At 52.2% G+C, this 15,811-nt stretch overlaps 1 protein-coding gene and 1 pseudogene across 3 annotated transcripts; one reads left to right on the forward strand and one right to left on the reverse strand.

Moving 5' to 3' along the window:
* The first annotated feature begins 2,873 nt into the window (after positions 1 to 2,873).
* Positions 2,874 to 4,771, forward strand: LOC136452604 (zinc finger CCCH domain-containing protein 9-like). Of its 3 annotated transcripts, XM_066453211.1 has the most exons (3): positions 2,874 to 2,948; positions 3,237 to 4,025; positions 4,123 to 4,771. In XM_066453211.1, exons 2-3 carry the CDS (start codon positions 3,279 to 3,281, stop codon positions 4,477 to 4,479), a joined length of 1,104 nt encoding a protein of 367 aa, XP_066309308.1. In that variant the 5' UTR covers positions 2,874 to 2,948; positions 3,237 to 3,278; the 3' UTR covers positions 4,480 to 4,771. The 3 variants fall into 3 exon arrangements, with proteins under 3 accessions (XP_066309308.1, XP_066309306.1, XP_066309307.1); XM_066453209.1 differs by lacking the exon at positions 2,874 to 2,948 and having other exon boundaries at positions 2,963 to 4,025; XM_066453210.1 differs by lacking the exon at positions 2,874 to 2,948 and having other exon boundaries at positions 2,963 to 4,025; positions 4,126 to 4,769.
* A 1,670-nt stretch (positions 4,772 to 6,441) lies between these two features.
* LOC136454925 (uncharacterized) lies at positions 6,442 to 15,451 on the reverse strand (annotated as a pseudogene).
* Between the last annotated feature and the right edge of the window lie 360 nt (positions 15,452 to 15,811).

The following is a 15,811-nucleotide window of genomic DNA, read 5'->3' on the forward strand; positions in this document are numbered from 1 at the left end:
TGTTTATTCAGTCTATTTTATAGGCACGCCGGTAGATAATGGATGACAAAGTTCAAGCATCCATAATTTATCTCTTTGACTTTGAGCATGATTTTTGTTTTTATTTTTTATTTGATATATTGTCCTTTTGTTTTACCATAGCGTTAGAACGGACATGCATGAAAAACGAAGATGTCTTTACACTGTAGAAATCTTTCAAGAAGATCATGCATAGATTATTCTTGTATTGAATATTATATATATATAATCACCTAAATAATGTAATTAAACTACAAAATTTTGAATTAGGATACGAGGTAAGACATGTAAACAGATATTTTAAAACTATTTGTAGAGTCCAAAGAACTTAATAAATAAATCCTTCTGGAGACAATGCAAATTCTCTCTAATCTTTCATTTGGTGTAGTTAGTGTTATCATAGTACCTGCAATGTATTTATGGGAAATAAATCGTGGACAAAACGTGGATATTTTTTGGCGCAACATTCCAACATAGGTCCATCGTCCTGCCAATATCCTTGAGACAGATCACATAAAAGATGAGAGTCCCTCTGTGAGATTGCTCACAAGAGACTCAAACTTATATCTGATCATGGTAATGTTGAATTGCTTTGCATCAAAAGCATCGACAATGATAAACAGGGATATAGGTTTTAGTATGCATAGTGGAGAAAAACTCAACATTGATCTTCTCAGCAGCTTTTCTGAACCTTTGCAGTGCTAACTTATCCTTACTCAGATAGTCAAGAGGTACACCATAAAATTATGCATCACTAAGAAAAGTGTCACCATTGGTTGCCTTGACCTGAAAAATATGTTGAAATTAAGAATTACAACACCTAATTCAACATCTTGGAACAGATACTCAAGTGGATACCTTATTCTATAATATATGTCTATGTGTGGAATAGTCATAAAGCAACACATTTATACGGTGAGTATAACATACTTTGTTTTAAAATTTTATGAGAGATTTTTTAAGACACGCAGTATTATCCATGTGTCAGGCACTAATATTTACATATATACTCGAACCTGTGTGTACATGATTATATGGAGATGCAGCGAAACTTATTCATGGATTTGTTGGCGCGTGAAAGAAATGGATATCGGAGAATTTTTTTTACTGATATAAAATATTATCTTAGCCATATCACGAAAAAGTCTATACAGTAGAGTTTGTGAGCCTACGACATCACGCTCTCCGTGACTATGTTAATTTCACTAACTTTGCTTTTTGAATTAAATGTCACTTTAACGTCGGTATTTAATTTAACAATATTGTTATCTTATCGTGTGATCCGTGTGTTTTTAGTACAAAAGATTTAGTTGTCTATAGTTCACGCAAGAAATGGTGTCTGGTGTCTACTGTCGCGATGGACCATGGATTGGGGAACGGGGATATGGGGAAAGGATTCAAAATGAACAGACCCAAGGACAATTTCAGTAAGAAACAGCAAGCGGGGGCGATGAACACATGAGCGTGAAACCAAATGAAAGGAGGAAAAAACTGTCCCTTTTGTAAATGCAAAGAGAATAAGTAATTAAATATACGCAGATTTGGTAAGATTCTCAGAAATGCAAGAGGTTCATTTTGTCTTAATTCTTTTTCTTTCTGTGTTAATTCTCTCTCCTTTTGCTCGTTGCCATGTATGCTGGTGTATGCAAACATGCAATGTGTATATGGATAGCACAATAATTTTCTACTTTCTATTTTGCCGTGATTCCTCTATCACATGACAGACAATATTCAATCAAGAAGAATTATGCATGTAGACATGAGCAGACGGATGAACCAAAACAAATATTGTACTTAAAAAATATCCATATTTTATTCTTTTTAGTCGTCGGAGATGCCGGCGTGGCCAAAATGGTAGCGCATGCCAACATGGAACAGCTTTTCAATTAACTGCCCCTTTTTTTTATAAAGCATCTACATCTGTAGCTTCTGAACACTCTTCCTCAGTCGAAGGTTGGTAATGAACTGAAGTAGCTACCTACCAGTAGAAACGAAAGCAGGCGATACAAGAACAGAGGACAACGGTGGTACTTCTGGCTACGCACTACGTTCTGGACTCTTGGATTATGCACGGGTTTCTTGGATGTATACAGAAAATGGTCACTTCCTAGATTGTGCTGAGGCTGGAGAGAGATCGTTTCGGGACTGTAGGAGGAGTAGGAGCGGGAAATGCAACCTCCCCGACCTGACATAAAGCCCAAGGCACAGGCCCGACATGTCCGCATCGGCTCGCTCGATGAAGTGTGGTCGAAGAAATTAACGTTAGCACCCTCCCGTGCTGGCACGACTGCCATTTCCCCAACCGGATCGATCGATAAGGTGAACGGGTGGTCATCTGTGAAAAGAACACATGATCCCTTTAGAGTCCTCAGCCATCGGTAAAATATCATGTTGTTTGTACAGTCTCAGCCATCGATTTCCACAAGACGGGACAAGACAATCTCACAACCCTGATGATTAGCACAACCGCAGCAGCACTGGCACATACAACATGCTCCAGTCCAGTCTGTACATTGTGCGGAACACTCGAGCCGTGATTTGCAAGCATCACAGCTCGAACCGATCGGGCAGTCAGTCGTCGTGCGGCAGCGGCACCGGCACCAAACTGGTACTGCTAACTGTTCCATTGACGGCGTAAAACAAGCGAAGCTCACAGAGGTCCAAAAGCAGAGCCATCGTGCCAACCACCGACTGGGAAAATAGGGAGAAGGAACGAACCGGACCCCCGACCGTGCTCCGGTACCATCCCCCCTGCTGTCTCGGTCTCGCCGACTCGCGGGCCCCACGGCCTCCTCTGCTCCTGGCATGCTCCCCAGCTATATAGGCACTGACGCTACGCGTTCCTTCCCAGCACCCGCCTCCCCTCCACAGTCCTCGATCGTCCTCTCCGACATACCCTCCTCTGCTTCCATCACTTCTTCGTCCACGAGGTACGATTGATTGCTCGTGGTCCAGCACCTCAATTTAATGGCTTCTTCGTTGCATTTTTGGTGGCTAACGGAACACCGATCGCAACTCTTTCTGTCGATCACGATTGCACTCTTTTCTGTCGTATGGTTGTTTCGAGTTCATCCAAGGTCAGTGGTGGTTACACGTTAGTACAGGGGAGCCTGTCAAAACTTGGATCGTGCATTTGGCAGCTTGCTGAATTCAGTGAACCGAACGCCTTTGTGCTGCAAGAACACCATTTCAATTCAACCTGTTTCTTCAATTCGCAGATCGAGGCTACTTGTCTGCCTTGGAAGAAGAAGCCTCTGACCATGCAGGAAGCTCTCATCTCTCCGGGCAATGCCAGCCGCCTTCACTCGGCCTTGGAGCTCAAGCTGTTCGCCGCCTTCGGGGACCAGCGCCTCGCCTCGCCGCCGGGCTACCTCAATAACCTCGCCTCCGTCGGCATCGGTGTCGGCGGCGGCGGCGACGACGCGCTGTTCCGCTGCTCGTCGCCGTTCAGCCCCAGCTTCGGCTTCTCCTCGCCGTCGCCGCTCGCCACCACCTCCTCCGTCTCGCCCTCGCCGTCCTCCTCCGCCTCGCTCGTCGACGACTGCGACGACGCCGCGGCCGCGGACGCCGACGCCGTCGCCACGGGCCACAGGCTCCAGCTCGCCCGCCTCGCGCTGCAGTACCAGGAGGTGGCCGACCGCTACGAGCTCTGCCTCGCCCGCCTCGCCGACGCCGTGGACGAGGCCGCCGCGCTCCACCGCGAGAACGCCGAGCTCCGCGTCGCCAACGCCGACCTCACGCGCCGCCTCGCGCTGCTTAGCGGCATTGGCAAGCAGGCCGCCGCCGCCGCCGCCATCGCCGACGAGGTCCGCCGGCTCGGCTTCGGGGACCACAAGCATGCCGCCAAGGAATGCGCTCCCGAGAAGCCCGCCGTGCTGCCCAAGAGCATTTCCGTCCGCTCCAGCGACTACCTCAAGATGAACAATCCCAAAAAGGTGCAGCCCCCCGCCACGCCGGCCTCAAACAACCGCAAGCCTCGCGCGTCGAATCAGACCAACGCAAGCTCGGTGAGCCCCAGTTCACGCCTCGCCAACCTCATCGCACCCCGCTTGTTAATCGGCATCTGACATTGTTGCATGCACCTTGATGCGATGCTGGCATCAGCAGCGCGTGTACAGCAAGGGCTATGGCGGCGACAAGAAAGGCGAGGAACCCAAAGAGCCGCCACACACGGCGGCGGCGGGTGGCATGGAGCTGGATGGGGAGCTGGAGGTGTACAACCAGGGCACGTTCAAGACGGAGCTGTGCAACAAGTGGGAGGAGACCGGGGCGTGCCCCTACGGCGACCAGTGCCAGTTCGCTCACGGCGTCGCCGAGCTCCGCCCCGTCATCCGCCACCCGCGCTACAAGACCCAGGTCTGCCGCATGGTGCTCGCCGGCGAGGTCTGCTCCTACGGCCACCGCTGCCACTTCCGCCACACGCTCACCCCCGCCGAACGCCTCCACCTGCCCCGCCCTTAGGGCCGACACGCGCGCGGCAGGGCGCGGCGAAGGCCAGCCTTTGGCCGCCCTAGAACCGTTGATTTTTGTTTCATCTAAAGTCGGCAAGTCATGTATGTAATTCGCACGAAAAATGTATAAAAATACGAACAACAACGTAAATAAATAAGATACATGTATACGAGTAACATACATAAGAGCATAATGTGAATATTCATACACAAGATAGCTTCATTGTCAGTCAGCTGTGGGTTCTCAGTCTCAGGTACTTAAATTGTGTCTTCTGTTCATGTAATCTTTTTTTAAACGACATGTAATCTGTTTTTGGGGGTGTATTTGTTTAGCGGGTAGCTGCACTGTTTATTCGATTTTTGGGATGCAACAGGCATGAAGCATGATACAATATGGGCCTGTGCAAGCCCCAGCCTAGCTACGAGCGAGACACAGGTGTAGTAGTGGGCTTGGCACACGTGGATGCATGATATGGCCATGGGCCTAGTGGTATAGTAGTGGGCTTGGCCCGTGTGTGTCTGGGCGGGAGAATGGAAGCCCATGTAATAACCGTCTCGGAGTTATAAGCAACGAGCGAGCGGAGGGGAACGACACACAAGAACGAAAATCTGCTGTAACCGCCTGAACTACGAATTCCCACGTGATACAGCCGTGCGTTCCCTGTCCTAACTCTAGTTGAAGTTTTTAGGGCCTCGTTTAGTTGCTCGCCCGGAATCGGCGCCGCCAAAATTAGGCTCACTGTAGCGTTTTGTTTTTATTTGGTAATAATTGTCTAATCGTTGACTAATTAGGCTCAAAATGTTCATCTCGCAAAGTACAACCAAATTGTGCAATTAGTTTTTGATTTCGTCAACATTTAGTACTCCATGCATGTACCACAAGTTTGATGTGACGGGAAATCTTCTTTTTGCATAGTGCCAAAGTTTGAATTTTGGGGTGAACTAAACATAGCCTAGGATTGCGCACGAGTATCAATGTTGTAGCTAAAAGGCCAAAATGTCTTCAGAGAGGAATGGAGATAGAGATGTATTATTATATTATGAAAAGGGAAAGATGTACTGTGCAAAGAGAAAGGTGCATTGGGAAGCAAGAAGATCAAGTATTTTGAGACTATGTTTGAATGCTGTAACGTCAACTATTTTTGGGATTGATCGCAAAAAAAAAACTATTTTTGGGATGGAGGGAATATGTTAAGTTGTATCGGGGAGAGTGGATTGTCTGAGACCAGTTCGTCAACTATTTTTAGATGGAGGGAGTATGTTAAATTGTATTGGGGAAAGTGGATTGTCTGACACGTACCAGTTTCTGTCTGGAAGTAGGAATCCGCTTAGTCATTTCCTTCAATTCCTTACCACTAAACAAACACTTCAATCCATTTACGCCATTTTGGGAGGAAGCCTCTCATTCTTAATGACCGTTGCAAGAATTTTCCATTTTATTTTAACATAAACTTTTTATTAAAGTTACTTCAGTTTGCTTTTATAGTATGTGGCACATGGATTGTTTCATGTAAAATAACTATTCCTTCATAATTCTTTTCCTAGCAAAGAAGCTCTGTTATGGTCCAATAATTTGTTTGTTCTTTGGGAAGTTAGATGGTCCCAACATGTACCGCCGCCGCTCAGCTAGGGCTCCAAGCCACCGCTGCTGTCTAGGGGCCCTCTATCTCAAAGGAAAATTTAGGGATATATTATGCCAAGTTTTAATATAATTCTCCTTTATAGTCTGAACATCTATGAGAACCACAAATCACAAAGAAACAGCGGTTGAAGAGGTTACATCATTACGTACATTGGTCACTACAAATTACTGGGATTGGAGAACTTTAGCAGAACCACCCCATGCTTTATGTTTGTGCACGTAGACGTACCATGTACTACTGACCTACTGTTAACTAGAGGCAAAGAAATGTGGAAGACTTGTGTTGCTGGTCATATATACTGACTTGCCACAGCAGCACATCTGGTTTCGCTATCGCGCCACCGACGCGCGGAGCATGCCCGAGAGGTTCCTGGACGCGATCACGGACTTGTACATCTCCATGAAGAGCCTCTGGCCGAACTCATCGGGCTTCTGCCGGGCCTGCTGGCTACTGGACCGGCGCACGGGCACCCGCTTCTGCCACAGCGCCTCGGGCGCGCTGGGCAGCGCCCGCGCCACGGCCGGTCGCGTCTTGGCCGCGCCCAGCATCACGTCGACGTAGGCGTCCCGTATCCGCCCGAGCACGCGCATGGGCGCCTTGGCCACGGTCGTCGCCGCCCGGGACGGGGCCGGCGCCGACGCTGGCGCCCTGACGCGGCGCGCCGGCCGGAACATGCCGCCGATCCTCACGGCCCACGGCCTGGGCCCGCCGCTGCCATCCCCGTCCCCGAGGCGCACCAGCCCGCCGTGCCGGCGCCGCCGCCGCCGTCCACGCGCGGGTCGTTGTCGCACCGGCGCCAGTAGGACCTGATGCCCTTCGTGAACCGAATCGGGAACGCCTCACTTTTCCCTGATACCCTGTATCGGCGACATGCAAGGTGGTAACGTTGCGTCACTTTTCCAAATGCATGCTGGGGACGGGAGATTGAATGACCGCTGAAATCCCTGTCTGAGCGTCCGCACCCTGGGATAATCTGGCCCCAGCTCCCAAACTAGGCCTACAGTGGTGGCTGCCAGGTGGTTGTGGCCTTGTGGGTGAGCTGATGAGTAACTAGTAACACCACTCTGCTGATGAAGGATGGGGCTGCCATTTATAACTTGTTTTGGGTATGGCAAAGAAAAACGTAACTTAGACTCACGTTATTACCTTAGGTATGGCCAGATTTTTAACAATGGTCATGCCACAATAGGTCACTCGTTGAGCCCAATGTGAATTGCTTTCGCGTGGATCGGAGTTGGGCATCCAACACTTGCTCGGAGGTTTGTTGACGTTTTCTGGACCCGTGGCTGTGGGCCGACGTGTGGTCCGCACGTTACCATGATACTATGTGTAAGGTTAATAAACACTATAAGCCATTAAGTTAGATTTTGATGTTTAATAAACGATATGATCATTTAGACAAACAATGCTCGCTAGTATTTTAGGAAAGTACAAATGAACGCCTGTTCGGCTTACCCATATTCGGCTTGTTTGGCTTCTTTTTTCAGCCAGAACAGTGTTTTTCTCTCACAACAATTCAGCCGGAACAGTGTTTTTCAGCTAGTTTTAGTCAAGTTTCAGACTAGCGAACGAGGCCAAGGTTGGTTTGGACTTAAGCAACGTAAAGATCAAAGTGATTAACATCTCAAGCAAGACATTAGAAGATATGTTAAAAACCTACGAGACATGCTAGAAATCTAAGGCCTTATTTAAATACAGGGTGTAAAGTTTTAGGGTATCACATCGGGTGTTCGGATACTAATGAAAAATAAATTATAGAATCCGTCAGTAATCCGCGAGACGAATTTATTAAGCCTAATTAATTCGTCATTAGCACATGTGTTACTGTAGCACCACATTGTCAAATCATGGGCTAATTAGGCTTAAAAGATTCGTCTCACAAATTAGTCGCAAACTATGTAATTAGTTATTTTTAGTCTATATTTAATACTCTATACATGTTGTCGGTGTTTCGTACAAGCATCAGCAAGTAAATTTATAGTAATGCGCGTTAGGCTCGGATGGTGCGCTAAAGGACACAAGATTTATACTGGTTCGGGCGGAACGTCCCTACGTCCAGTTTGCTGCTGCTTGTGTTATTAGCACCGTGAACGATCTGTAGTAAGGGGTACAAACTATCGAGAGAGGGACTGGTCCCAAGTCTCTGATGGAAGGGTCGAAAGGTGGTCAAGAGCTTCGTAGCCGCTTGACTGTGCGTATGAGTGCGTTCACTTGTTCGGTCTCCTTTTTCTGTCCTCCTTGATGGAGGAAACGCATCCCCTTTTATAGATGAAGGGGCTGGCTTTACAAAGGTGAGGGTTCCAGGACGCGTACTCTACTTAGTCTTGTAGCTCACGTCTACCTGGTCAGGTCCTCTATTCTGATGAGTGCGAAGGAAGATAAGTGCTTACAATGTTGTCGATGTCTCTGTAGGATGTCAGGTTAGTCTCAGAATGCTGCCCTGCGCAGGGTATGGGCTGTAGTACAGTGGTTTTGACTTATGAGCCTCTCCCAGCCTTGCCCCGCACGCCCTCTGGTTCCCATGAGTCCTTGTTGGGAGAATGCGGGGTCGGGGTCTGGTGTAGCGCCGTGGCCAAGGCCTTCTGACTGGGAGGACCTGAGGGGTCGGGAAGCGGGCGCCGCCCCCTCGGGTCCACAGCGTGGTGACGGAATACCCGCCGTTCGTGGAGATAGCAAATCCCTTCCTGGAGTGTAGCCGTTGTCGTATATCTTCATCGGGTTCCGTGTCCCAGAGCTGAAGGCGGCGCCTACAACTCTATAGGGCGAGATGCACGCACCTGTAATGCCTTTTGGGTTCTGTGGTGCCCGGAAGGGTCTAAAGCATCAGTCCTGTCGTTCCCTGGCAGCACTTTTCCTACCAGGGCGCAGGGTATGGTCCTTGGAGCCATGGTTGACCCGAATGTCTTGTCTTGCCCTGTACCCATCATCATGAGGGATAGATATCGATCAGGGCGAGACTCGTTCTTGGCCGTCGGGTGAAACGGAGGCCAATCCCTATCTCTTGGACGAGACTAACCCCGCCCCTCTGGGGTCGGGCGAGGCGGAATCCATCCCTCAGCCCTCGGGTGAGACTGAGCCCGCCCTAAAGGCGTCGGGCGAGACGGAGCTTATCCCTCAGCCCTCGGGCGAGACCGAGCCTGTCCCAAAGGCGTCGGGTGAGACGGAGTCCGTCCCCCGGCCCTCGGGCGAGACCGAGCCCGTCCTAAAGGCGTCGGGCGAGATGGAGTTTATCCCTCGGCCCTCGGGCGAGACCGAGCCTGTCCCAAAGGTGTCGGGCGGGGTGGAACCGAACTCCTGTTTACTCGAACAAGGGATGACACGGCGCCCTTATGCGTCCAGAAGTTTTTTGCGTTCGGTGGTTATTGGTTCCACCTTCTGGGTACCCCGGTATTAGGTCCCTGACAGTAGCCCCTGAGCCTCTAGGTGATTCGAGTAGAATCGCCTGGAGGGTGCTTTTGACTTCGTAGAAGTTACTTTGCCGGAGGGTGCGCGCGAGCGCACCCGATGGGTGTAGCCCCCGAGCCCCCGGGTGATTCGAGTAGAGTCGCCCGGGGGTTTATATCGGCCCCTTCGTAGGTAAGACTGAAGGACTTAGTTTTTTATCAACTGGATGTTTTTCCAAGTGGGTCGTGGCGTCCCGTTTGCTGGGAACTGATTCGGGGCTGTCCTAACTGGTGCTTCTGCCCTTGATTGCGGATCGTTCGTGGCTCCCTTCTTAGTTGGGCCGGCCGGCGAGTTTCTGGGCCCCAGGTGGGCCAAAGAAAAAAGAACAGGCCTTTGTGGCTTGCGTTTCCCCAGTGGGTAGAGAGTCCGAGTTCGCTTGGGGAAGGCGAACCGTCCGCCGAGATTTTTGGGGCGAGAGGATAGGGACTGCGGGCGCGTGTCCCGCGACGTGACGCGGTGGTGCGCGTAGCAGGCCCGGAGATCGAGGCGGACGGTTGCCCTTCTCGCGTCCGTCGCCCCTTATAAAACCACGGGGTTCGCCCCCAGGGTTCCGTATTTCGCTCCCCTTTCTTTGCGTTCTGAAACATCCGCCGCCAATCTTCCCAGCCTCTCGCGCCCGCATCGCCACCGTCGACCGGCCTGCGTTCGTGTTCCAGCCGCCGTCAAGCTCGCGCCTGCCCTTCCCCCCTACTGCTTTGATGGAGTTGTGGGGCAGATCAAGCATCACCTCGTGGCGTCTGGAGGGCCTCATCCGCCGTGGCCTTCTCCGCCCACCGTCCGCCGTCCAGGAGTGGTTGCTTCCTGGCGACGAGGGTGAGCCGGTGCCGCCTGAAGGGTATGTCGTCTCTTTTGCCATCTTTCATGAGCGGGGATTCGGGGTACCCGCGCATAGATTCCTTCGGGGGCTATTAGATTACTATGAGGTAGAGCTGCAGCATCTAACTCCCAATGGGATTCAGCACATGGCAGCGTTTGTTGCCCTGTGCGAGGGTTTCCTGGGGATCGATCCCCATTTTGATCTGTGGCGGTATTTCTTTAGCATTAGTCTGTCGAAGAGGAAGATTGGGGGGAAAGAAGTGAACGCGCCGATGGGATGTGCCAGTATTCATCTACGCCATACCCGGTCGAAGGGTTACCCATACATGCGTCTGGCGACATCCAACAAGGGATGGCACTCGTAGTGGTTTTATGTTAGGGATGATGCGAGTGCCACCCTACCGAAGTATACTGGGCGTCTTATTGTGGAAGTTCCGGAGTCGTGGGGCTGGGGCGTCCAGTCCAAGGACAAGAAACACATTACCGACCTTCTTTCCGCCCTCCAAGCCCTGAAGGGCCGGGGTGTAAAGGGGACAGGGATCATCGGTGCCTACCATGCTAGGAGGGTGGCACCCCTGATGGCGCGTGTGCTTCCCCTGCATCGGATGATGCCCGGGATATCGTACGAGGGGACGGTGCTTGTTGATGAGGCGCTCCCTTACTTGGAAGTGGCGCAGCGCATCAAGGAGGCGACGGAGCCGATGAAGGATTCTGCGGGCAGAGTCCTTGACATTGTGTATCCGGTGCCCGGACACCCCCCAATGCGGCCGGAGCCTGGGTTCTTTGAATTCGTAAGCCCTCCTCTCCCATGCTCTTTTCTTTTTTCTTTTTTCTTTTTTCTCTTAACACTTGCTTTATGACATTGGGACCAGCCGAGGGTGCTGGTCTTTAAGGACAGCCCGGTTCCACTGCCGAAGGACAAGGTCGTGGCGGCGGCGAATCGACTTGCGGCCGAGCGGGACAAGAAAGCAAGGGAAGAGATGAAAAAGGCGAAATGACTGAAGCAGGAGGCACGGGATCGGGGAGAGGATGTGAGCAGTGAGGATGACGACGATGACGATGATGATGATGACGACGACGAGGTAGCCGTCGGTGTGGATTGGGGCGTCCTGGAGGACGAGGACACGCTGACGAGTGGCCACCCATCAGTGCAGGGGCCCTTCCCTTTCCACGCGGAGGGAAGTAGATCGATGAGGTTAGTGGAGGTCGGCGAGTCCGCCGCTTCGCACGGTGTGCCGGCCGAGGACTGGTGGATAGGGGAGGGCAGGCCTACTGCCGCCGTCCCCGAGGCGACGATGGAGGGGAGCAGTTCTGGTGCTGCGCCCCGTGAGACGATGGAGGGGGACGGCTTTGGTGCCGCGCCCGACAAGACGATGGAGGGGAGCGACTCCGGCGCCGCGCCCGACGAGATGAACCCCCCTGCCCTGGAGCAGGGGGCAGGCATGAAACGGTCCCGCCCGGACAAGTCAGGGCAGGGATCTAGGGATCCGTCCCCGAAATGCTTCCGCCGGCCGAGGACGTCAACGTAAGCTGTTGATTCCTCTGTTTTCATCCTTTTTCCATTTTTATTTTGACTTAACGGTTATTACCTTGGTGTAGGTTCTTGCGGATGGGTCACCCCCTGGGGCTGGCACCCAAGAAGAGTCTCGCCCTTCAAGCGGGACAGACGGCGTCGCCTGGAGTCACCCCTGTTTCGGGCAGGAGTGGTGCCGATGTCGGGGCCGCGTTGGCCGAACCGACGGCGTCCATGGTGGCTCCCACGCCCGCGGAGGTTACTGAGCGAGCGGTCTCTTCCATGGCGGGCGCAGAACAGCCGGCCGAGGACCGCATACCGCCGGTGAAGGGGATCGTGACTGCGCCAAGCCAGGATCAGCTGGGCGCGGTCGTGGTGGCACCCGAGGGCGTGGTGCAATCCGCGCCACCAGGCGCCCATGTGGATCCACCCGTGGCGCCCGAAGCGGTCCAGACGGAGGAGGGTCCAGCCGGAGGGTCCTCGAGTGCGGTGGTGGTGCCGCACAGGGTCAGGAGGGAGCCGCCACCGGCCCCTTTGTCGGGAGGAAGCCGCTCCCCTACACGGGGGGAGCCGCCGCTCCAGTGGATGGCCGCTCAGGACCCGACGTCGGCTCTTTTCTCGCTCGATGATCATTCCGAGAGCATGGAGCGGGAGGGTCTTGACATCGGGATCTCGACCATGCTAAACGCCCTGGACCAGACCAGAGGAGCCCTCCGTGAGATCGTTATCCCTACCACTCAGGTATTTTCTGGGCTTTCTTCTTTCTACGTATGTTTTTGTGTTTTCGCATTTCTGATGTCAGTCTTCTTCCTCCTCAGGTTCTTGTTGCTCGTAGCCGGAATAAATCCCAATTCCTCCGTGAGCAGAAGGCAGAGTGGGATCGCCTCTCCGAGGAGGCCCGGCTGCGAGCAGACATGGCCGCCCAGCTTGCTACCATCCAGGAGCGGGAGGCCCAGGCGCGTCAGGATGCGGAGGAGGCACACGGGATGTTCGAGGACCTGTCGGTGAGGTCTAAGCTGGATGGAGAGGAGATTGCCAGACTCTAAAAAGAGCGAGACGAGCTGCTGCAGAGGAATGCCACGGCCAATGAGAAGGCCGGCGAAGTCCTGAAGGAGCTAGAGATGGAGCGGGACCTCCGGCGGAAGGCCGAGAGTAGGGCCGCGGCCCTCCAGCAGAAGGTGGATGAGGATGTCGAGGTGGTCCGCTCTCTCCGGGTGGAGCTTGGTGACGCGGTGAAAGGAAGGTTGAGTGCTGAGAACGTCTCCGCCAAGCTGGAGAAAGAGGCTGCCTATACGCGAAGGGCCCTTCAGGTTGAGAGCGATGAGCATGATCTTCTACAAGCTGCGGTCGAGGTGGTCCTTAACGCCCTAAATGTGACGGAGCCGGTGGAGACCAGCCCGCTCGCGGCTCGTGTCGGAGGTATCACGGCTCGGGTGGGCCAACTTGAGGAGAGTGCCTTTCACGCCGGGATAACCCAGGCCTTCACCATCGCCCACGCCCATTACGAGAAGGAAATAAACCTGAAGGTGATGAGCGAAGGCTTTCCGTCCACCTACGAGGATGAAGAGCTAGAGGAAATGGAGAAGATGGTCGCTCCCCTTGCGAAGAACCTAGCAGACAGTCTGAAAGAGATGGTTCTCCCTCCGCGGGAGTAATTAATCGAACAATTTTGAGAACAACTTATATGTAATATGCGGACAAGTGTTGATACTTTTCAAGTCTAGACGCCTTTCGAGCTTTTGCGTCTTAATTTCGTTTTGTTTGATTTTTTGCGATTTGATTTTTTACGATCTTACCGATATGTTCCCCTGAATTATGCCGCTGATTATAATGCGAGGAGATCTAAGGAAGGAAAGGAGGTAGCCGTACCTTAACCAACCCCCAAGTAAGGTCCGACCCCCTGCATGTGCTGGGGTCGGGGGTTACTGGAGATCGGCACTGTGGTTTTGGTGATAGGTTGACGAAGTCCATGGAGGTCATCGCCATATTCCCCGCCCTGTCTTCCAACAAAAATCCCCAACTGGGGACTCTATGGGCTAGGCAAGGTGGGGCCTTTGAACCTGCATCCCTGTATTGTTTGGCTCGAGCCCCCGAGCCTTGTTAGGGTCTAATAGGGGTCGGCCGTTGTTTGCGTGTTACCCCATCCTCGGTTTTCGCAATCGGAGGGGCTGAGTGAACGACACTTGCCTCGACGGCTCGAGTGTCGCGCTCAACGAGCTCACTAACGGGTACATTCGTGTGGAATCTGGGTCCATCATTTGCTAATGGGGTCGGCAGAGCCCTCTGGTGGCACTCCACAAGTTCTTAACCCGCCTCCCGGCAGATGCCTGAGTCGTTCGATAAGCTCAGGGGGCCCGATGGCCTCTCCTCGTTGGAGATTCTGTGGGTTTGGCTTGGGGTTAGAATCGAACGAGAGAAGGTCGAGACGTTCCTGTTCGCTTTTGAGCGGGGTCAGCCAGGGCCGCTGGGGCTTGTCTCGGTTATGTAACACCTCGGGTGTTAGCCTTGCATAACTTGACTTGCATAACATGAGCATGAGCATCAAGCATTCATAAATCATCATTTACCATTGAAACATTTGATCGAAACATATGAAACATTGCTTGTTATCTCGTGTTTCTTGGAACATATGCATATGATCATGTGCAAATGGATGCAAGTGGGTGATGTTGGTCACTAAAACACCTTAGCTACACTTAGGTTAACAAAAGGAACCTTGTTCATGAAGGTCACCTTTCATGATCAAGCACTTAAGTAATATCACATGTGTTGACCTGGATAGCTATATGAGTGACTACTACATGAAATGCTTAAATGACCTTGCAAATTGTTTAAACATGCTTAGAGTATCATTATGAACAACTTTGGTATTTAGGGCTAGGGCTAGTTTGGTCATTTGGTAATGGTTTGAATATGTATCATGATTTCAAAGTGACATGTTTGACTAAAGTTGAACTAGGCGTTAGGGACCTTGCATGGAGGAGTTCACTAAAGCAAAGTTGGTGTGTTTGACATAAGGAACAACTTTTATTTTTGGGTCATAGACTGATTCAGCTTCTAACATGCTTGAATGGGTCCCACAAAAACTAGCAAAATCCAGCTTTGAACACTTAACAAATTTTCTAAGTGGTTGATCGACTAACCGACTGACAGCCGATGTTGAGCACGATATTACTCCATCTCTGTTGCGAATTAGAACGAGGTGCTTGAACCAAAGTTGTAGCTGGTACTTCGGGCTACAAAAATCATGTAGATCGTTTTCGCTTAGGAGCTACGGATTAGCAGATATGTCGACTTGAAAATGCACTGTCAGGCATCACCGTTTGCGACTGACGAACTGAATCAGCTGATTCAGTGGCCGACCGCCGTCAGGCCATGGCCGCCGCGTGGCGCGGGAAACGGCCGCGCGTCGCCGCCGGTCTGTACGCGCAGGACACGACGCGCCTGGGCGCGGCCTTAACCCCGCCAGCGTCTGCCCGACCCCTTCCACGCTCCCATTTCGCTTCTGGCCTCCTTTCTTCCTCGCTGCAGCAGCCGCCGAGAGCCCGTAGCTCCGCCGTCGCCATAGCCGCGCATAGCTCGCGACGAGCCATCCATTCTTCACCACAGTAGCACCACTAGCTCCCCAGCAACCTACTACCTCCTCCCGTGTCCGCTGTTCAAGCTCGATAAGCCACAGCAGCGCACACGCTTTTGCCGGAGCTCGCCGCCGTGGTCCGTCATCATGGCCACGCCGTTGTAGTCTACCTTTCCGCATGATAGCTGGTGCGCTAGGTCCGCCGTAGTACCCTGGTACTCGTCCGAGCCTTAGATCGAGGCACCAAGGTCGTCACCGGTGTTTTGCTGTTGGCCCGCCCCGCCGTGCCATCACAGCCGTCCGCCATGGTCGGCGGTGAAGTGCTTCGGTGCTCCTTCCATCCTTATGA

The sequence above is a fragment of the Miscanthus floridulus genome, chromosome 5 (assembly GCF_019320115.1).
Source record: "Miscanthus floridulus cultivar M001 chromosome 5, ASM1932011v1, whole genome shotgun sequence".
NCBI classification, from domain to species: Eukaryota; Viridiplantae; Streptophyta; class Magnoliopsida; order Poales; family Poaceae; genus Miscanthus; species Miscanthus floridulus.

What these genes read in the sequence shown, in the direction of transcription:
- LOC136452604 (XM_066453209.1), top strand. Translation starts at nt 3,072, where the DNA reads ATGGTTGTTTCGAGTTCATCCAAGGTCAGTGGTGGTTACACGTTAGTA. An exon ending in ATCAGACCAACGCAAGCTCG is followed by an intron (nt 4,026 to 4,122) that starts GTGAGCCCCAGT and finishes TGCTGGCATCAG; the next exon opens with CAGCGCGTGTACAGCAAGGG.